This window comes from Accipiter gentilis, chromosome 6 (assembly GCF_929443795.1).
Source record: "Accipiter gentilis chromosome 6, bAccGen1.1, whole genome shotgun sequence".
NCBI lineage: Eukaryota > Metazoa > Chordata > Aves > Accipitriformes > Accipitridae > Astur > Astur gentilis.
Window position 1 is genome coordinate 31,529,789 of NC_064885.1, and position 21,658 is coordinate 31,551,446.

The 21,658-nt window shown below is 48.4% G+C and overlaps 1 protein-coding gene across 3 annotated transcripts in view; it reads left to right on the forward strand.

The window, feature by feature from the left end:
• Nucleotides 1-15,105: 15,105 nt before the first annotated feature.
• P3H2 (prolyl 3-hydroxylase 2) overlaps nucleotides 15,106-21,658 on the forward strand; it is a 74,843-nt gene continuing 68,290 nt past the window's right edge. For all 3 annotated transcript variants that reach the window (XR_007506387.1, XM_049803245.1, XM_049803246.1), the window contains exon 1: nucleotides 15,106-15,595. Coding sequence is in view for 2 of the 3 variants with exons in the window: in XM_049803245.1 (XP_049659202.1) it covers nucleotides 15,134-15,595 (462 nt within the window). In the remaining variant the exon portion in view is untranslated. The remainder of the gene's footprint in view (nucleotides 15,596-21,658) is intronic.

Genomic DNA, 21,658 nt, shown 5'->3' on the forward strand with positions numbered 1-21,658 from the left:
ACTTTTGAGTAAGTTCACGTTAAGCTCCTGAAGAGCCTGTGTTGATTTATAGGTTAGTGTGGAAGTCACACAAACCCCTATGCTTTTTGGCACAAATGCAGGCAATATCACACCTATTGGCTTCCAATTAGAAACAGCATTTAGCACATATGTAGCACCTGCAGCCTTCAAAGTGTTGCTCAAACATTACCAGGGTCTTGGGAATGTGGTTCTTGAGAGGTAAGAGACTCATGCAGAGACCTGGCCCTGGGTCTGTGCTCTCTGTCTGTTGGCTCAGGTGCGCGTAGCAGACTTTCCCATATAACCATGATCTTCCTCTTTCCAACTCACGCCAGACTGCCTATTCACGGCAGGTGTGGCATAGAGAGCAGCAGTCTTCAGGTAGCAGCTACTAATCTAGTCAGCCCCATTGCAGCAGCTTTATTTGTCCTTTGAGAGTCTGGAAGATCTTTGTTTTCTTTTGTGTTAAAACCCTATGGAAAATTGCTTGTTTAAGACTTGATGTCTGATGGCTATACTAATAAGTTAGGTCTCATCCTAAAAGTATTCCTAAAAAGATTTTGCTCTCCACCTTTCAGTGTCCTAGTCTGTACATTTAAATAACTAAAATACCTGCTCTCACCAGCTAGCAGTCCTCCTGTGAAACCAGACCTTACTGCAGACACAAGGAAATGGGTGCCAATCAACGTGGTGAGTAAATCAGATGAATGCTGGTGGGATTTTTTTAGGGATCACAAGTTTCTTTTTTATCTGCTCTTCTCTGTGTCTAGCTGCTTTCTAGTTTTATGTTGTGAGATCCTGAGAGAGAGGACTAGGTTTTTTTATTATTATTCTGCATTTGTACAGCACTTTGCACAAGTCCTGAGTGCTGCTGTAACACATATATGTTTTAAAAACTCCTGTAATAGGTTATGTTGCTTCCTGGTCTCATGATGAGGTCCATGATTAACCCATACATCTAATGCTTGGACCAGCTCCATAGCTGATGTAAACCAACATAGCTACCTGGTTCTTGTCCTGTGGTAGCAGGATTACTATATTTAACCTGACAGTCACTGAAATATTACATGTGGCTAGAGATTTCTGTCTGAATTGTCACACATGTACCTGTCACTGTGAGAGATCACTTGGTACTGGGCAATGCTGGTTATCTCTTACCAACTCTCAGCCCTTCAGGGAGAAGTGGCTGCTTCAGGGACCTGATCTCAGCTCTGGTTCACGGACCTTGCAGACTGTGCTGGAAATCAGCAGAAACCTCTTTGGAATAAATAGGTAGCACTGATACATGATAAAAATCTGGCTTAAAAGATGTTTAAGCCAAGGGACACCTTGACCTTTTCTCTCCTAGCTGTTTGGATAAAGGAGGAGGGAAAAAAATAGCTAAGACACATATAAGACAAATAGGATGGTTGGAGGCATGGGGATAGAAGAGGGCGATCTGTATTCATGGGTGCTCAGGCACTGTAGGGTTTAGGGATTAATCCGTGCGGGGCCCGGACGACGGAACACCAATGTGATGATTAAAGTCACCAGTTTATTGAGCTTAGCTAATCATTTTTATACAATGCTCTAAGTTGTTTAGAGACTTTGATTGGCTACTACATGCAAGCACTTGGTGTCCACGCGCACAAGCGTAAGCGGTGATTGGTTTCATTGGTACTGTCCACGTGCACAAACACAAGACATAATTGGTTGTGTTAATTAAAGTATACAAGACTTGTCTTAGTGCAATTGGTCAAGATAAGCCCCTGAATTGAGGTTGTTTGTGCCAAGTTCCCTTTATCGTGGAATGTGCACCTGTGTTTTCCTAATTGGGATCTTTCTTCTTCTATCTTCTTATTTATTCTGTTCAAGGCCTTCTAAAGGCGCCTGGAACAGTCTTGTGACCATGAGCTATTTTCAGGCCCAATAACTAAGTTCCATATAACTGAACCCTACAAGGCAATTCCCCTTTGATATGAGGAGAGGCAGCATCTTAGTTCCCAAATGCAAGGATTTATTGTCTCAGTGTCAGATTGCTGAATGTCACTGAAATGTCTCAGTCTTATTTCTCTTGTATTTGGGGCTAACTCTGCCCAATTCTGCATTGACCCTGCTCTGTGTTCAGGGCAGAAGGAGCTCAGCCTTGACATAGCGTTTAGGCTGGATGCACACAAATCTCGAGTAATGCATTCTTGAGCACAGAAGCTTACTCTATTCACAGAGAAATGTTTGTGTGTGTGTTGGGGGTACGGCGTAGGGAAGAACGAGTTGCTGTGATGTTTTGTGATGAAAAAGCTTACACATAGTTAAAGAAAAAAGGTCCCATTTTCTCCTGGCCAAGGCTCATTGGGGAAACTCCAACAAAATCAGTGATGCTTGGCCCAGAAAGTGAGCATGTTGGCATAAGCATAAAATGAAGCATCCAAATGCTCACAGATGATTTATGAGAATTCCTAATGCTTTTATTGCCATTTCCTCCAGCTGCTCAAGCTCCTTCCACACCATCTTCCCATGTGAGAGCAAGAATTAGCCTCCTTTTTCCTAAATGCTAAATTTGGGGAAGACGTCTGACTGAGCAGGCCCTCTCTGCAGACGCCCATGGGGATGGGTTCAAATATCGAAGGGTTTCTCTTAAAATAAACATGCTAGCCCAAGCCCCCCTGGAAAGGCAAACACGTCCCTTGGGCTCCTTTGGCAGGTGGTGTTTCCCCTCATGGAAGCACAAAGTCTGTGTGTAATGGATACAGCATCAATTAGGGAAAATCTAGCACCAGCAGATGGGCCGCGTGATTTGATATCTCCCCTGCTGCGACATGGGCAGTGTTATTTTGCCTCGGGTCCTCTACTTGCTTGTTCATCTCTTCCTGTCAATTGGATGCTCACTTTGCCTCAGAGCTGAAGTGTGCTTTTACATAGGTCCTTCTTCAGCCTCCATCTACATCTTCTGTTCTCAGGGCAGGGGGCCTCTGCAAAGCCATGGTTAATGCCCTGCAGAGATCTGCTGCTATTTATAAGGGAGGAAGATGGTCACAGACCTTTGCTGTTCCTGTCAACCTGACCATCATGACCTTGAAAAATCAGTGCAGCCTCTCATTTCAGCTGGGGCACTGGGCTCCTGGTAGATCTTACCGACTCCTCATTTCTGGGGAGCGGCGCTCAAAACAAGCATCTTTGCTCCCATGTAACCTCCAGCTGGACGTGTGCCATGCTGAGGACAGGAGCCAAAGGTGGTGTCAGTTTTTAAGTAGCTGGAGAGTTGATGGTGGCTTGCTGAGACCACAGGCCTGGAGAGATGCCCTTATTCGCTGCTAGCTGGCACTGACCCTCAAGTCAATGGCAACCCTCAGCACTGTCATCGCAGCTGAATTTGCTGCCTTCTCTCCTCAGGCACTGTCTCTAGTTGCTGTGCTGTCCATGAGCCATCCCACCTGGCCTAGGGACTGACCCTTGCATCTCTACCAGGATGCTGCTCTTTGGGGAGAGAGGGATTGAAGAAACAGCTGTGCGCACAGCCTCTCCATGTGCCACTGATATGCAGGATCCCGATCAGCAAGCTGCTTTCATGACAAGCGAGAGAAAATCCCCTGACGTCCCACCTGGCAGCCAAGCTCTGGCCAATGCAGTGTGAGCTGTTCTGGTCAGATGGTTAGTTGAGAGGGGGAAAAGTTTCCCAGAGATGACTCACAAATTCCTAGTGATGAATGTGCTGAGGTCTGAGATGAGGTCAGCCTTCATAAAGCACAAATGCTGCAGAAGGGGGTTAGCTGTTGACTTGGTCTCCGTCCCGTATGCGTACAAGGAGGCACCGGCAGCAGCCCCAGTGAGGAGTCCAGCACCAGCACTCACCCCTCTTCCAAGGGCTGAGCAAAAACAAGAAACTCTGCCAGCCTCTCCTTTGCCATCTCTCCCTACTGGATTAGTAACTGTAAACTTGTCTGGACGCAGAATATGAGCAGTTCCTTGGGATTTGGTCAGTGCTAATAACCAGCAATGTAGCATGCTTGTAGGCAGAGACGGAAGCAGAAAGAAAAACAAGGAAACACTGCAGGCAGTGCTAACATCAGACTTGCTTTTATTTTAGCTTTCAAGGTGGTTTTCCAGATTTAATTGTGTTCAGTAGTTAAAAAGCACGTTCATTTCTTCGTTACCTGCAGCATATTGGACGTCCCTGTTCTTCAGTTGTTTTGATTTCTAGTTATTTGAGAGTTTAATAAGGTTTTGTGTTTGTTTAAGGAATTATTGCCCACCCAATTGAAAGATAATGGGACGCTGTAGCCTTGCCAAGTGTTTTTATGCTTCAGTAAAGCAACAAGCAATTTACACAAGGCAATAAAACCGTACCCTGCGTCCCCAATGAAGAAACACAAAGCAATGTTTGAAATTATGCCTAGCTCAGAAACTAAATCCACCTTTACTCAATGCACTCCATAAAATTAACTAGGTACAAAATCCCCCATACGGTCTCCTTTTCCCAGAAGTTTGGAAAATTAGCACAAGATGTGCTTAAAAATCCTGTAACATATCGGCATACTTTGCCCCAAGGTATGTTGCTGCCTGCAGAACAGGGGCATAGGTTTGATCATATATTCCATCATCCCTGATTTCTTATTTCTTTGGGTTCTGTCATTTTTAAAGCCTTGCCCGGTTGCACGAAATCCTGAAAGACCCCATCCAATGTAATGTTATGCCTCTTTACCCATTCTGCTGTAGGGCTTAGGTATTTGGTGGCATTTTCTACACTGGCATTCAGAAAATTTTGGAGGCTGTGCTGTCCTTCTGCCCTCTGAGCGGCTCTTCTGCCACCTCTATCCAAGGGCTGAAAGCATCCCTGAGCCCTCAGAGTGGCCTCTTGCCTTGCCTGCTTCTTCCATGGTGGCATAGGGGGGTTTTGGAGTCTACCCATGTCACAGCGAGCACTTGCATCCCATGGAGACTGATGCTAGCAGGGAAGTAAGAGCCCTGTTCTCTCAGAAGCGTGCTGTCATGCCTCTTGCCTCAATTTGAGTCTTGAGCTACAAAACCTTGCCTGGAGCTCCATCCAAAAGACCTCCTGGCCATAAGGATGCTCTGCTCTGCCCCTTCAGGGACTGCCAGAGAGAAGAGATTTCAAGTTCTGTCTTGACTAGAGTGGCAAGAAGAGGTCTGAGGCCAAAACTGGGTACAAATCCCTTCTTGTTCTCGCATCCTGCTTACTCTTGGCAGAAAAGGGTTTCTGCTGGCTGTTCCAGTGGGAAACGCCACAATGAAGCCTGAGCTTTGTATTTTGCCTATATGCAGGGAGTTGCTGTTGGTAGTGCAGCAGGGGCACCACTGATGAATAAAGGCTCAATTTTGCCTTTGCAGGTGCCAACTGAGCTGAGGTCCTGAAGCGTGGTAGAAAGTCATAGAAAAACTGCCCTCGATTACAGCTGTGAGCCTGAGGGGAAACTCACTTTCCAGGGCTGTTTGTGAAGCCCCTTTCAAAAACCATCAAACCCAGCATTTCCAAGCATGCATCGTTTCAAAAGCTTGTAGTCGTTCATAACAGCACTAGCTCTATTGGCACAAGGCACCCCCCAGATCAGCATCCAGCTGTGGCCAAGGACCTCCTGAGGTGCTTTTTAGGACTGCATCTCCACCCAACCAGCTGCTAATCCCTTGGAAATACCCTACACCCTGCTTGGAAATGCTCTGCTGACCTTTGCTTCAGGGCGCCCGCCAGCCTCTTTAGCAGCTGCTGCTCGGAGTGACCCTCATGGCTTATAACAGCAGAGGCTGTTTAAAGAAAGAAATACACAGTCCAGCTAGTTGCAAAGCCAGGTTCACAGCAATCTCTCCTGACAAATAAGGTCAGAATCTTCTTAAACAGAAACGCACCCTGGCACAAAGATTAAAGCTTTCGCATATCTCTTTTGTCATTAAAATCCCACTTCTCATGAGAAACCTCCCTCTTCCTTCTGTAAAGGATCCAGCCTGTTTGAGCCATCCGCTTGTCAGAGTATGATGGATTAGGGCAGCAAAAGGTTGCTGAAGATTTTAGCTCTCCTTCTCTGGTCATATACTTCAAAAAGAACCCTTGGCCTGGCATACTAAGCAAATTTCACTCCTAGTCCTGAAGGCTTGGCCAGAGGGATGCTTATGAGACCAGATCACTGTTCTCTGCAGAAATTATAGGGGTCAAAGAAGTAACCACGCTCTAATTTCTAACAGCTGAGATCTTTGATGCAAGGAGCAGATACAAAAGGAGCACTGTCTGTGGCTTACTTATTTTTCACTAGAAGCCATATTACAGAAATGAGAAAATTAAGGAAAACAGAGTCCTTGCTACTGTATTCAGAGATCTCCTCTTGGCTACCCTCCTAAATCTTTTTTTGGACAAGTCCCAAAGGTAATGCAATCTAGGAGAGAGGGAGCGAATGCACATTAGTGTCTATTTTTAGTGATTACAGTAAGGCCGAGATCTGTTCCCTGCCCCAATCTGTCCTCAGCCAAAAAAGGCTCTGGAGAAACTGCTGAAGCTGTAATGAACAGCCTGTGTCAGTGACACCCTCCCTGCTGGGGCACTCTCCTTCAGTGCCCGACCTAGCAAAGGGTCTTCCCACATGAGGTCTCAGGGCGGAGAGTCAGGAAAGCTGGTTCTGTCCGGAGTGATTTCAGGCCACCCACTTCCCTGCTTGGGTGCACAGCACCTTGCGTGCTGGGGATCTGCTCCCCTTGGGGAAACAGCCACTAATCACAGCTACGTCAGCTTTCACAGAGCACTACACTACAGGGAGCAGAGAGGCAATTTCCCTTCCCATTCTTCAGCAGTGTTTCTCTTTATGCAATTTCTCTAATTATAGGGAACGCGTCAATGAGACAGGATATTTGCTCCTCTCCACTTCATTATCCCCATCTGGATTTGCTGCTCTTGCCATATGTTCCCCAGCTGATGTTACAGTCACCCTCTGCAGTGCCACCGCCGGCTGGCGTGCAGCTGGCATCCCTGCCGCTTGGCATCCCTAAGAAGGGAGGGAGAGGGTGGCACAGGGGAGCTCAAGGCAGATTCTGATCTCGCAGGTTGATCTTGAGCAAACTGGAGTCGCGCTGCATCCTTACGCCACTGCTCCACTATATCCTATGGTTTCAATACCCAACTGTTTTGTAATTTATACCGCTGTGAAACCAGAGCAAATATGCTGCTTCAGGGGAATTTGTCCGGCTTTACTTCAGCTTTAACAAAGCCTAAAAATTAGCCATAGGGAAAGAGAAGGAAAGAGAAAAGGGAATGAGGGAACATGTCATTGCTTGGATTGGCAGAATTGTTCCCAAACTGAATGTTTTCCACTGGCTTGCAGCAGCGCTGCGAATAGCGGTGTTATTCAGCCACCCGTTCTAGCCTCCTTCTTCCACTCACCCCTTCCAGCCCTCCCAGCCCTTCCTCCAGCAGGAAGGGCCCTGCAAAGTACCTGTGCAGCATCCAGCTTTCCCCAGTTATTGATACAGGTACGAAGGACGGGGTGAGAGGAGGAATGATGGTGCGTTCTCCTGCACACCTCAGCTGGCCACAGCCCCTCAGTCTCCCGATTCCTTTTGGTTGGCCTTCTCGGTTGGGGCTGATCAAGCGTTAGGAAGTTTCTCAGGGTTTGGGGGCCAGGAGGTACCCCCGCTGCTGTGTGTTACCAAGCAACGCAGAGTAGCTGATACAGACCCACCCCCAGGCGAATCCAGGCTCGGTCCGTTGCACACTTACAGCCCAACTCTGAAATCTTGGTGTTTCCTCTCGTCTGCCCGCGCAGTTGGCTTCAGCACTCTGCCTCCAGAATTACATCTATGAGGAGAGACCAGGGCCCCCAGAGATCTGTGTATTACACAAAATGTTAAGAATTCAAGTTCTGCTTCCTTTCCCAGGGGTAATTTCCCTTAAGACAGGATTTTGCTGAGATGTCCTGGGTTGGTTATTCCCTTCCCACATCTGGGTGGGAAGCAGTGTGCCAGCAACCTGTCTGCCTAGCAGCTGTAGTGAAGTGAGTTTTATGTGTATAGCATTAGCAGAGCATTTTGGGATTCTCTAGGATGAAAACTACTGCCTTATAAACCTAGCACCTTGCAGTAAAAATGATTTTGCCAAATGCACTTTGGAGTATATTTAGTTTTAAGCACCTCTGGGCCTCTCTGCATGCACAGTATCTCCATGATCTGCCCCAAAATCGCTTCACCCTCATGAAGAGTTTTGCCTTTTAACCAGGGCAGGTCTTTGAGGAGATCAGGGAGCAGGTACAGAGATACACCAACTTATACTTAACCGCGCACTGTTGCTTCCAGTTTCCCTCGTGTTGTAGACGATCGGCCTGTGGATGTTGATTTATGCCTTTTGGTCGGATTAGTCAGAACTGCATTAAGGTACAAGAAAGATGGACTGTGAAAGGGGAGCCACAGGGAACCTGATACGTGTGAAAGAAGTGAGCTCAATGTCTTTTATAGTCTCTCAACCCCCTGCTTTTTCACTGAACCATAAAAACTAGAACTGGGGAAGACTGGCAGCACGAGAGCCCCCGCTCTGCCTCTGTCATGCCGCTGGCAGCGAGAGCCGCTGGTGTTTGCCATGGTCCTGCCGGGGGATGGCAGCGGTCCCAGTTATCACCGCTGGCACTCACCTGTGCCTCTTCCAGGGAGCTCCTTTCTGTGGCGTGTGTCCTACCATTGCCCAGTTTGTTTTCTTTTCCTCAGTGGACTTTCTCTGCCTCTTGGCCTTCCCCTGCAGCTCTCTCCCCTCCTCCAATTTCACAGGCAGGACGTTGGGTTTCTCCCTGCGGCAACTCTCCTTTCTCTCCCGTTGGGTTGCCCTCCTAGTGGGCCTCTTCCCCCTGCCTGACGTTTCCTTCTTTCTTCCCACAGTAAGTCGGGGTCTGGCTCATGTGGAGAGCTCTCTGGCGAAAGGAAATATTTGCTCTTGGAGACCCAGTCTCTCACTGCTGGGCAACACGGGGAGAAAGGTCTGTGGATAAAACCTTGCTGTTTGCAGGTTATGCTTTGGGGTGGGGTGCAGCATCTACCTGAGCTGGCTCAGCAGCCCTGTGGCTTTCACATAATCTTATTTTTCAATGTTTTCTAAGTGCTGAATGACATTTTGAGACCAGACAAGAACTGATAAAGGGAATGACAAAAATAACAAATGCAGTAAGGTGCCCAGATCATGAGTTAATGCGTAGGGAAAACAAGCATGAGGACATGCAGAGGAAAGTATGCCCACACTGGATTTGAGCGTAGTTATACTGATTTTAAAGGGGGTTCCTTTGACATTTCCACTAAAAGATACAAACTGTTTCAGACAGCTCTTGAGGGGCCCTTGAGTATTTTCCCTCATCCCACTTTGAAGCCCACATCTCAATTTCACAAACTGTGGTTCTCCCATGTCACACAACAGCAGCTCAGTCCTCAAGCTTTCAGCATGAACAGCCCTGTTGCAGGCAGCAGAGCTGCCAGCACAAGGAAACCTGGGAATCAAATCAACCAGATGTTTACCCCAAAAGGTTTTCATGGTCATGGTTTTCACAGGGAGCTCTTCCTTGGAGAGATGGTGAGTCCGCAAACATCCATGCCAGCTGCACCGGAGCCTGGGCCACTCCATCTGCACACTCTCATCTCCACCACCAACCTGATTTTGGGCAGAAGGTCTGCTATGTGGCACATCTCCACCATCCCCTGTCTTTCTTCTCCCTTCACACACCACCACAGGCTACTGTAGTCATGTTGGAGAGCAGCATCACCTGTGGCTATACACTTCCTAGATAAATTTCACGTCCTTCAAACCTTACTCAAACAGGCCACTTCAACTAGCCTGTCCCACCCCCATCCATCCACCATGTGTGAGACCTCCTACAGCTATAGCCAGGCTCCGGCTGTGCATGCACACGCTCTACGCTTGACCCATCATTTTGGCAATGTCACTGACTTTGGTCCAATTACAGCAGTCATGAATTGGACCCTGTTCACCCTCCGAAACTGCCACAGCTTACAGCTAAAGTTCAGACTGTTACACAATGAAACCATTCACACGTCTCATTAACTCTGGACTATGCATTGAGAATAACTGTGTCATATGAGTCTATGATTAAATTTTCTCAGTTTATATCATTTATAGGTACCTTCCTGTTCATAACAGCAGCTCTTTCTAAATATGTAATACTTTTTGTGCTGTCACTGTAGGAACAGTGCTATGTAGAGCACACTATAGTAAATCCTTAGTGTTATTAATTGTTGTCATCCTAAATAATATAGGCCATGGAGGTATTTTAAATCCGAGCTTAAAGATACAGGCATGTGGCCAACCCCTCCAAGACACCAGTGTGCCTGTGGTTGTGTATTTTGTACTTTTTGAACTTTATTTTTATTGTTCTTTTAATTTATAACAGCAGTAGAGTCCAAGTTTCCAAGTAAGCAAAGGGTACAGGCACTTGGAATTTAATAAGGTTACACTGTTGCCTACACATGGGAAGACACAAGGATCTTCTGCTTATGTGATTTATATGATTGCATTTCTGCTGAGTGCCAACAGCAAGCTTTGTGTTGTATTTGTCTGGGCTCTTGCATTACGGTTTTTGTAACAGATCCAGCACAGGGGTTTCTGTGTATCACAAAGCGCTTGCAAACTAAAGCACATGTCCGAAGCCTTGAGAGGCACAATGGAGGGATCATCGCAGAGATGGCTTTGGGGAGTTAGTTTTGATTTGTGCCGCAGTAGAAAAGCGATGGCAAATTCTAGAGCACAAAACCTTATCCAAACCCGACAGAGATACAATAACTCCCATGAAACGAAGCAGAGAGATAGGCCAGACCAAGAAAAGAATGAGCTGTCGAGGCTGGTGTTAATAATGAACTGTAGCAGAGAGATGTGAACGAGCCTGGGCACGTTACTGGATGCTGCAAAGGAGGATGAGATGACCTGACAGCGTGTGTGAGGAAGGATACAGAAGTGGGTTACATACTTAGAGCAACATTGTAAGCAAAGCTTTGCTGGTAATAATTTTTTCCATCTGCAGAGGTCAAGAGGAAGTCGTAAAAAAAGGAGGCTGTCATCAGCAAGATACGAGATGGACATGCTTTGGAGAAATGTCAGGATAGAGGCCTGCTAGGACGGGAGGACATCCCGGGTTCTCGTGATTGTGGTTTATGGAAGAAAAACATACAGCATTTAATCACGGGTCAGATATCTGTTTGGGAGAAAACAATAGAGTCAGCTGCTCCCAGGTCCTGAGCCTACAGAAATATTGCTAGAAGGAAGTAAAAGTGAAAAGGTTTAGGAAGAAAAATTAAAGACCTACTGTTCACCTGTGCTGACCTCAAGTCATCAGCGACCCATCCGGAACAGAGGCTCAAACGTACAGTGGAACAGCTGTGGGGAAGCAGATTTGTAAGTCAGCAGCAAAGAAACAACAGGTACAACCTGGAGCGGGTGGGGTGGCATCCCCAGCGTGCACTTTGTATTCTCTCCATCCGTATCCTGCTCTGTTGCAATGTGCCACATCTTGCTATAACAAGAATAATAATTTACAGAGAGAATTCCTGCTTGGTCACTCATTTTTCACCCCTCCCAAACATAGACTAGTTTTATGTGACTCTGATGATGGACTTTTCCTAGAAGGAGAGTCCCAAAACGTGGCGCATGATTATTATTGCAGCACATCTATTTATTTGGTATGAATTTCCTGACATCTACTGACATTCACAATCACTCCCACACCTTCTTGAATAAAAAAGGTGTTGGGTAGATGGAGGCATTCTACAGAATTCAGGTCTGGATTCAGGTCTAAATCATGAAGCACATCAGTAATGGTTTTTCATATATTTGATAAACCTGGACTTTTGTACATGAAGCAAGAACCAAAGCCCTTCAGTGAGGGTATGTTGTACTTTTCCATCCGATTCAAAGCTCACTCTCTCACGAAGGTACAGGTTGAAGAGGTCACCTGTGTTTGATTTGGGAATTATAAAGTTTGTCCACGAATTAAATACGAAGGCAAGTCTACAAATGAAACAGAGAGGGCTTGAAACTTAGGTCTGCTTGTAAAGTGCATGTTGAAAAGCCATTTTGAAAGGCATTCTAAACTTCGCTCTTATCTTGTTGCCAAATCATCAGTGGTTTGACCCACATATCAGAGTTTTCCTCAAGAAAAAAAAAAAAAAAGCTTCAGATGAATCTATTTACGTAGGAAAAGGTCTTTCAAAACAACTGCACAGGGGCCAGGATCAACATCTGAACACGAGCTGAGTTGTTACATTTTTAGAATTATTCCTTTCATTAGAGGCATGAGGGATATCTCAGGCATCTTGGGGCCTGATTGAGTTGTAACATCCGAAACTAGTAATTGCTCTGTTGGGTGAAATCCTGCCTTTACATGTGCAAGGCTTCTAATCCCAGCTCCTTTCCAGCTCTAAGAAGGCAAGCCCACCTTGCCTACCGTGCTGCCTGTAGCAGCTGCATTGCTGGATTGTCGTAGTTCAGATCTTCGGCAAGAACAAGGCCCCCAATCAGGGGACCGGCAAACTTCTTTCCATCTGGTTGCTGCCTTTTCATTTAGGCAGTGAGCAGGGGTATAAAAATAAGGGTGATTGCTCAAGCAACTGCACTGAATGCCCTAGAGATACCCTGTATTGAGTGCCTTGTATGTGCCAACTATTTTTGAGCTCTTTGCTGCAATTAGGTAGCGGTGAAGCATCAAGGTGAGGGAAAGCACAAACTTTTGTGAACAAAGCAAGCATGACGCTAGGCAGGAGGCCTGTAAAGAGGGGGTAGTGGGAGTCTGGTCCTAGAGCGAGCGGGTGCCTACAGAGAAAACCCTGGAGGAAGTGCAGCAGAATTGGGCTGCAGGGTGTCAGAACTAAGAATCTTTACTGTTTCAAAAAGGTCTTTTAATGAAAGAAACATCTGGATCAGAAAATGCAGCAGTCTGAAATAAAACATTTTGTTTGACTTCATTCTCTCTCCAGTCATTCATGTGCTTTCTGCATTCCTTCCTATGCAGGGCCTCAGCGTTATCACTGCATGTGCAGTGATGTTGCTGACTTGGAAACAATATGGAATTACATACAGCACTTCTGCAAACAGATCATTTGAGGTACATCCTTCAGCAAGCACACCCAAGGAGCCGGGTGCTTTATCTCTGTGATTCGGGGCAGAGCCGACTCCCACTCTTAAACTTGTGCAGTCACCACTGGCACCTCTGTGACCCTTGAGAAGGTTGAAGTAGCCCCCTCATAATGTCACCTCTGTTCCCAAGGAGTGGTGATAACCCTTCCCTTGCTAAAGGCTTCATCTGGACCTGAGAACTCCTATCGCACAGGCAAGTGGTTACAGCATGTACCTCTCCCGCTGGAGATCTCCATTCAGGGTGTTTGTTTCCCCCATTGCACACCAGTCTGGCAGGGCAGAAGGACGGCGGGCCACCCAAACCTTTAAAACATTTTGTGCCTATTTGTAAGAAAGCAACAAGGAGGCTTGTTAGGAAATCTTTGCCAGATGGGAAAACTCTTCACCAAGAACTCTAATAAATCTCTAGCCGTGCGGAAAAAACCTTCCCTTATGTGAAACTGTTGTCAACCAGGCTCCATAATCTGATCACTTGCTCAAAGAGAGGGTGTTGAGCCCTGTTTCTGGTCCTCGACAGAGTGGTATAAACAAGGCACAATTTAATCAAAGCCACTAGAGCAGCAGAGGGGAAAGCCCGGCATGACCGTGAGGAACATCTGGCTTGATGCAGTAACAAAATCTGGACCAAATGGATTTCAAGCATCTCCTATTTGCAGCTATTTCAGTCTGTGAAAACATAGCCAGCATCTATAGAGCTATTCCTGAAATGTCTGAAAATTAAGGCCACAATCCCTTGTGAGACACCCTACCGAGCACAGTGCTGTACGCACAGACTTTGGAGTACTCGAGCCCAGCAAAGCATCTAATGGGATCCAGGATTTGCCCGGTCCCTCTCACTCAGGAACAGCTGATTTCATCCCAATTAACTGTATTAATATGAAAAACTTCTTGCTGACAGGTGTTCAACACAGACATTATTTAAAATGCCAGCTAAGATTTTTTTTTCCATGTGTCACTAGGCTGCACTGCCAAACGTCTCATCAGAAGAATGCCTCAAAATTAATGTAAAAAAAAAAAAGAGTAACATTTTTTTTGGCAGGGCAGAGCTTTGCAGCATCGGAAGAGAGAAACCTTGGAGGAAGAGAGACAAACACACAGCTGGGAGCTGAAAAGGCTTCACTAGCCACTCACCGTGCCCATCCCAGCCGATTTATTTGCAGAATTCCCCGCGGCGGGAGGCTGTCGGGGCAAGAGGGGCTCGGGGGTGGAGAACCCAGCGAAAAAAATGGCTCCAAGCAACAGCCTCGCAGAAGGACAAAAAAAAAAAAAATAATAAAAGCATCCTCCGAATAACGACGCCAGACGCGGGGAAGCGGGAGGAGGTGTGCGGCGCGGCAGGGAGAAGAGGGAGGAAAGGCCGCTGCTGCCGTTTTAAACCACCCCGGGGCGCTTTAAACTTTCACGGCGTCATTTAAACCCCTCCTGGAGCCGCGGAGCGGGGATGCTCCGAGCGCCGCCCGGCCGCTGGTTGCGCCCCCTCCGCACCACCACCACCACCACCACCATCACCACCACCACCTCGCCGCGGGGGGGCCGGGGCCGGGGCCGGGGCCGGGGCGGCGGCGCGGGCGGGGCGGGCCGGGCCGGGCCGGGCCGGGCCGGCGGCGCGGGGGCCCTTTAAGAGGTGCCGGCGGGCCGGGAGGGCGGCACAGCGCCGGGCGTGCATGGAGCCGCGCCGCGGCCCCGCTACCGCCTAGGGCAGAGCCGCAAGCGGAGCCCCTCGCACGGCCCCCCGGGCCCCGCTGCGCCGAGAGCCGTCGCACGGACCCCCGGGGCTCTGCCGCACCGCGCTCCGCTGCACGGACCGCCCCCCCCCCCCCCCCCCCCCCGGCCCCGGATCCCACTGCCCCGAGATCCGTTGCAGGGTGCCCGGCTCCCGTTACGCGGACCCCCGGACTCTACCGCACTCGCTCTCCCATTGCAGCCCCGCCGCCGGAACCCCATCGCACCGAGCCCCCGCTACGCTGTGGCCGGCCCCCCCCCCGCCCCCGTCGCCGCACCGGCCCCTCGCTCCCCATCGCACGGACCGCCGGTGCGGCCGGCATGGCATCCAGGAGCCGGCCCTGGGGGACCCTGCTGCCGCTGCTGCTGCTGCCGCTGCTGGTGCCGGCGGAGCGCCGGGCGGGCGGCGGGTGTGCGGGGGAAGGCGGCCCGCTGGAGCCCTTCGACGCGCTGTACGCCAGCGGCGTGGAGGCGTACTACGGCGGCGACTTCGCGGGCGCGGCGCGGTGCCTGGAGCGGGCGCTGCGCAGCCGGCGGGAGCTGCGGGCCGCGCGGTTGCGGTGCCGGCGGCGCTGCCGCGGGCAGGTGCGGTTGGAAGCGCCGGGTCCCGGAGCCGGCGGTGACCTGCCCTTCTTCGGTTCCGTGCTGCGGCGCGCCGGCTGCGTGCGGCGCTGCGAGGAGCCGCGCCTGGGAGCCGCCTCCCGCCACCGCGCCGCCGAGGAGGTGCGAGCCGACTTCCAGCGCAGGGTGCCCTACAGCTACCTGCAGCGCGCCTACATCCAGGTAGGCACCTCCCGCTTCCCCTTTCCCCCTCCCAAAGGTTGTCGGCTCTTCTGTCCTCCCAAACCTCCCAGGTGTGTGTGTTGGGGGGGGTCCCCACTCCGCTTCCATCTCTCTCAAGCCGCCCGGGCATGGTCCCCCCCCGCATTCTCACCGATGCGTGCGGTCAGTGGTCGTGGCCTGTTCCCGGCACAGAGCATCCTGGATGACAACTCGGACTCTGTCCAGCCTTGGCTTACCTGTGCGTCTCCTGGGTTGTTTTTTTTTTTTTTTGGTTTGGGGGAGCGATGGTTTTGTTTGTCTGTTAGTGCAACCTAGTATAATGCCGAAAATGATCTGCCTCAGTTTGCAGAGAAAAGCCCCCCCCCCCCCCCCCCCCCCGAAAGCCCCCAGTAACACCCCGGTGCCCTCTGCCAGAGGTGTTCCCCTTTCAGACAAACTGAACCGATGCTGTGTTCCAGGAGCTGGGAGTGTGTGCGAAGCTGGGAGGTATATAACCTCTGCTGCTGGGATCTGATGGTCTTTATCCTGTTGTGCCATATGAAATACTTTGCATAACACTGTGCAGTCAGTATTTATTTAGCAGCCGCTGACATCTTGAGCATCGGCCTCTTATCCCAGTAACTTCTGCCTTGTAGCTGTTACCTTCCCTGAGGAAAACAGTGTTATTTGAACTTCCTTGCTAAAAAGAAGAAAAAAACCCCAACAAAAAAAACCCAAACGCCCCACGCCAGGAGGGTTACTGGCATTTTTCTTTTAGTTCAAGACTTGTGCTCTGTCAAGCCAGGTACCTGTAGTAAGTCTTCCTGTTCATGACTAGCAAGGACAGAAACTGTGGGAATTTTATTTCATGCCAAGCTGAATGTTTAAAACAGTTCTGGAACATTTCCCGCTGGATTTCTGCTTTATTTGAGCGCACTTGTAACCTTTTAGTTGCTGTAGGCAGCTTAATAGGTGAAGACCTGCACAACGGAGCACGGGGAGGGTGATTCTGCTGAAACCCCTTTCTAGTTGGAGAAGCAAACATCTGTCCCAGGCAGTGCCAGTGCCTGTGTGCAGTGCCTACACAGCAGCAGATCAAGGAGGCAAATCATCAGCTACTGCATTTTAAAACCTTTTGGAAAATCATAGCTATGTTGCTTCTTCTGTACTTCCTTTTCTGCCGTTGCCTTAATGTCATTTTTACAAGTCAGGGACTAGAACTGCATTGGCTTAAACTCTGGTGTCCATGTGCTGCATAGAGTTCCTGAAAGAAGTCCTGGGAGTGAACTGGGACTATAATTTGGCTCATATGCAATCCCAGTGAAGGTAGCAGAATTTTCCTGTGGTCCTTACCCTGAAGAATGCTCTGCGTAACATCACCATCCGTGGGAAGTGACACTAAATTCGTCATGCTAAAAAATTAAGTGATTTCTTCTCCTGCACCCAAAGCCTTTCCCAGAGTCACAAAGGTTTGCTCATGTCCAGCTCATCAAAAAACTTTCCTCTAAATTAGGGAATGGGGTTTTTGTCTCCCATTTCAGTGAAATCGATACACAAAAATCCAGATGATTTTGGGGGTACGGTCTGTTCTTTCATTTCTGCTTCTACTGGGTCTGAGGTTTTTATTTTCCTCATTTTAAAATGCATTGTAAACTTATCAAACCAATGTGTTGAAAACAGTCTTTTTTCTTATGCGTGACTCATCTTAGTTTGCTTTTGTAATGTCTAATGATTTTATATTCATGCTAACACTTTGATTTTTCTGCTCTCTGACGGAGTAGTGGATGTTCTTGCTATCTGCATGGATGCCTGGGTTTTGGGCACCGTAGCCAAGGGAGGGTATTCTTTGAATAGAGCTGTTTATGTTTTAATACCTTGTTCTTTAACCCTTTCTGATGCTCTTGGGGTTTTGTAAGCAGCACTCTGATCAGCTTTGTCCCACAGAGCAACCCGTAGTGCTTTGTCCACATCCTCACCTTGCTGCTGCCTGAGCATGAGCTCTGTTCCCAGGACTGCTCAACAAGTCTGTGCTCAGAAGAAAACGTCCCACGTCGGATTTGCCCGCACTTGCGCAAAACATGAGGTCTAATTTCTAGCACTTACACACGCTCGGATGTGGACCATTCCCTCGTGCCAAGGCTGAGTGCCAAGGCTTTGGCACGTTCCCGGAGGGTTGGGATGCAATCGGCACACGCGCCCTCCAGGGAGACCTCGGCTGCAGCATCTGCTCAGCCTCGTGTCTGAGAAGGGGAGCTGCAAACTGGGGCTTGTGCAGAGCCCCCCTACCTTGCCGTGGCTGTGTGGGCAGGCTGCACGGCTCCAGCGGCGGCTGTTTGACCCCCCTGTTTTGCTCCTTGAAACCAAAAAGGAAACGAGGCGAGGTTAAACATCCTGCCGCGTATCCTGTCCGGCCCCAGCCCGGACTGCGTGGGGAGGCCTTGGATGCTGGGCACTTGCGCGAGGTGCCGGCCGGGCTGGACAGACGGCAGGGGTTGGTGGCATTTGTGGTTTGAGAGAGGAGGAACAGCCTGGAATGTGCTTCCCACCTCCCACTCCCGCTGACTTTGTGCTTGTTTGTTTCTCAGGAGGGGAGAAACACATCCCTCCGGGAGGGAGTGACAGAGCAAGGAACAGATAAAAAAAATCGAAGGGTTTGGCTCTTGTGCAGTGCTTTGAAAAATGGTGCTGAATAAACATGAGCTAATCGTTGCAACACTCCTGTGGGGTATGAAAAGCAAAGGCTTTTAGTCCTGCTGGACAGATGCGCAGCCCAAATGTTGGCCAGGACTGTGTGTGCCTCTGCCGCTTTTGGGGCAGCACAGCCACCCCCTGTGCTCTGGGAGCAGGCTGGGGTCTTCCGAAGACCACTGTTCCGTTTCACGGATGTGACCTGAGTGTTTTCGGTGACTCTAGCATGATGTGAGGGGAGACCGTGGTGCACTGCAAGACTGGGACAGCTTGTGGATTCAGCTGAAGGTTTGTGTGGACTTTGGGCTCTGGATCAGGCCTCTGAGGTTGACTGCAGTCTCTGCAGAGACTGGAGACAAATTGCGTTGAACAAGCAGACCAAGTCCAAATGCGCTTGCAAGTCTTTGCAGATTCCAAATATGTATTGTAAGTACAAAGACTCCTCCTTTTCCTAGAAGAGCTGATGTTTTCAGGTAATTTAGAAATACACTGGGTACAGCTAGCTGAGGCAGTTAGAGTGGGATGGGCTTTGAGAAGATGTGGAAACAGAGAAGGTGATGAGAACATGGGATTTAACTCTTGTAGTGCATGTAGTGGGCTCTCCAGCCCACAGAGAAAAGGTCCTTCAGTGGGTTTCTGATGTCACGTCCCATGGGCAGAAGGGCAGTTTGCCTTACGCTGGTGGCTGTCTGCTTGGTCTTTGTCAATGAAATACCCTCTAGGCTTGGCAGGTGGGTGTGGGGGGGGATCTCTTTGCCCTCTTAAGTATTTTATTAATCACATCCTCCTCGCTTTGCTGCCTTAGTCATCTTGTTTCTGTTAAAACCTAGCCTGCAGGCCATGATGTTTCTAACCCCCCTTTTGGGGGAGTTTTCTAGCTCTGAGAGTGAGCGGAGAAGGAGGAAACGATGTGTACCGTGGGAACATTTGCTGGCCACGAGCTGCTGACTCAGTAGCCGTGTTGGAACTTGCTGCGGACAGTCTGCTATGAGCCCTGTGACAGAGCATCGCTTCCAGTCCCCATGCTGACTCCTGCAAGTCAGCTTGGTCCAAAAGTAACAAGAAACCTAGAAAAGTTGATCACTGTACCCGTTGTGAAACCAGGTCTTGCTTCTCTTCTACCCTACTAACCCTTCCCTTGAGGTCTCTTTCCCTCGTTTCGTCTTTGTTCCCAACCACAGCATCCCCTGGCCTGTTTGCTGGTTTGATCGCTATAGCCCATCTTCATTTTCTCTGTATATTGGTGTGCTGCTACTGAGCACTTGCTCCCATTTTGTAAATGCTGACTCGCAATGGTCTGTCTCATCTTCCCACTTGCCTGCAGGCCCTGTTGCACATCAGTGAATCAATCGTACGTATGTAGTCTGTAACCACCAGCCTTGGATCTAGATGAGGAAAAGCCTTTTGGTCTGTGCTCGGGGTTTAAAACAATAAATGAAACAAGTCTCCAGCACGTAGGGCATTGCTCCTCTCTTAGTAATGTCAGATCATAGGTGGAGCAAAAGGGGCAAGAATCTGACTATATTTGGCTTATTCTTTGTCTTGATTTCCCCCTTGCTGCATCTGAGATGTTTTTCGGTTCTGTTATCATGATTTCATGTGTTGCAGGCATAAAACAATAATGTTTAGGTTTTCTGTGTTGTAGGAGAGGCTGTTTATTTGTTCTTTAAAGCTGTTTCTTTAAAAAGAAAAATCTTTTTTTGGTCACATAAACTTTATACAAGCAGCTTAATCTTTCTAGTGGCCTTGTTTGGGGAGAACTTTGACTTTGAACCGTTATCTTCTCCACCGGGTCTTCCACACTGCAGCTGATGGGGGGCAGTGCTAGAGGCACCGCTGGGCACGTGTCCTTAGGTTGCACCATACTTTCCTGCCCACCTGTGCCACCAAGATTTCTGAAATGCAACACAGACACAATAATGACTTGATAAAAGACCATAGGAGGAAAAAACCCAACCCCAGAGTAGGAGTCCAGACTTCAGAAACATTTGTGATACAGATTATTGCCCTACTCCAGTTCTGCCTTTGAAAACTCCCTATTTACAAGAATCCAAACTCGAGGGAGGAGACTTGGTATGTAAAACCAGGCCTCTAACCACTCCAGACTGATCATTCTGTCTTCTGCCAGTGCTTACATGAGCTTACCACCAGCCATGCTTGTGCATCTGTCTCGCAGCACCTGTAGCAAACCTCGGGATGGTTGTTAAGACCTCTCCACCAAATTCTTTCCACCTTGAGTAACTACTCACTGCTGCCCATCTCTGCACCGTTGCACTGGGCCAGAGTCTTTTGTCTCCTTGACAGACATCTGGATTACCTACCTAGGGATCACAGTGATTTCACTTACGGTGTCTCATGGGTAGTGACACAGAATAACATGCAAACCCCTGCTACTTAGAAGTCTTTGCAGCAGGAGCAGCTTGCTGAGGCTATTTCTCACCAGAGTCACCACCTGTTCTGTGGGGTCGGTCTGGTTGGTTGGTCTTGTTTTTGTAGGATTTATATGACACATCCTAGACAAAGACCTATAGTAGGACTGTCAGATAATCATTATTATTTGGATTATTACTATTAGCGGTGTTTATTTATCTTTAATCTTAAGAATTGGTATTACTGAGATACGGGATAAATAAATAGATCCCAGAATTAATCTCTTGGAACGTCTCTTTATTTACATTTTCTGAGAGAGCATTCCTAGTCCTCACCAGAGGGTAAATGTTAGTGCTCAGAAAGTTAACATTATGTAGACAAAAATAAACTCAGTTTATGGGATGGAAAACTCTGAGTCTTGATGGTTGGGTCAGTGTCCCGGGTTTTGGGCAGGACTAAATATCCTGCCCTAAATCCAGGACACTGACCCAACTGCCCCTGTTCTTGCCAACCACTTCAAATGAAAAGTTTCTGAAGTTTTGAGTTGAAAGTATTATCAGAGGGGGAAAGAGGTGACCCAGTGATTCGATACTGACACTAGCAAATGCAGACTAGGCACATGTTTTTGTGCTGAAGGTGAGCTAGCAGTTGAAACCAATGTACCAAGAATTACACTGGACTCCCTTGCTGTCTTCACTGGCGACTCAGTCTTGACTTTTTGGACTTGACTCCAGGCTGGTGCTGTACTCAAAGTTAGGCTAGATGGTTGTAGTGACTTTCTGCTGGTTTGGTGGTTTTTTTTTTGTTTTTTTTTTTTTTTTTTTTGTGTTTTTTTTTTTTGTTTGTTTTTTTTTTTTTTTTTTTTTTAATAGAGCAAATCCAAAAGCAAAACTGTGGTGTTTGCAGATTTCCACATCATTTCAACTGATAGTAAATTAGCACAGCCCTGCTCAGCACCACTGCAAATCGGGACACAACCAGTTAGCACAAACTGGTCTTAGACCCACTAAGCTCATTTCATACAGG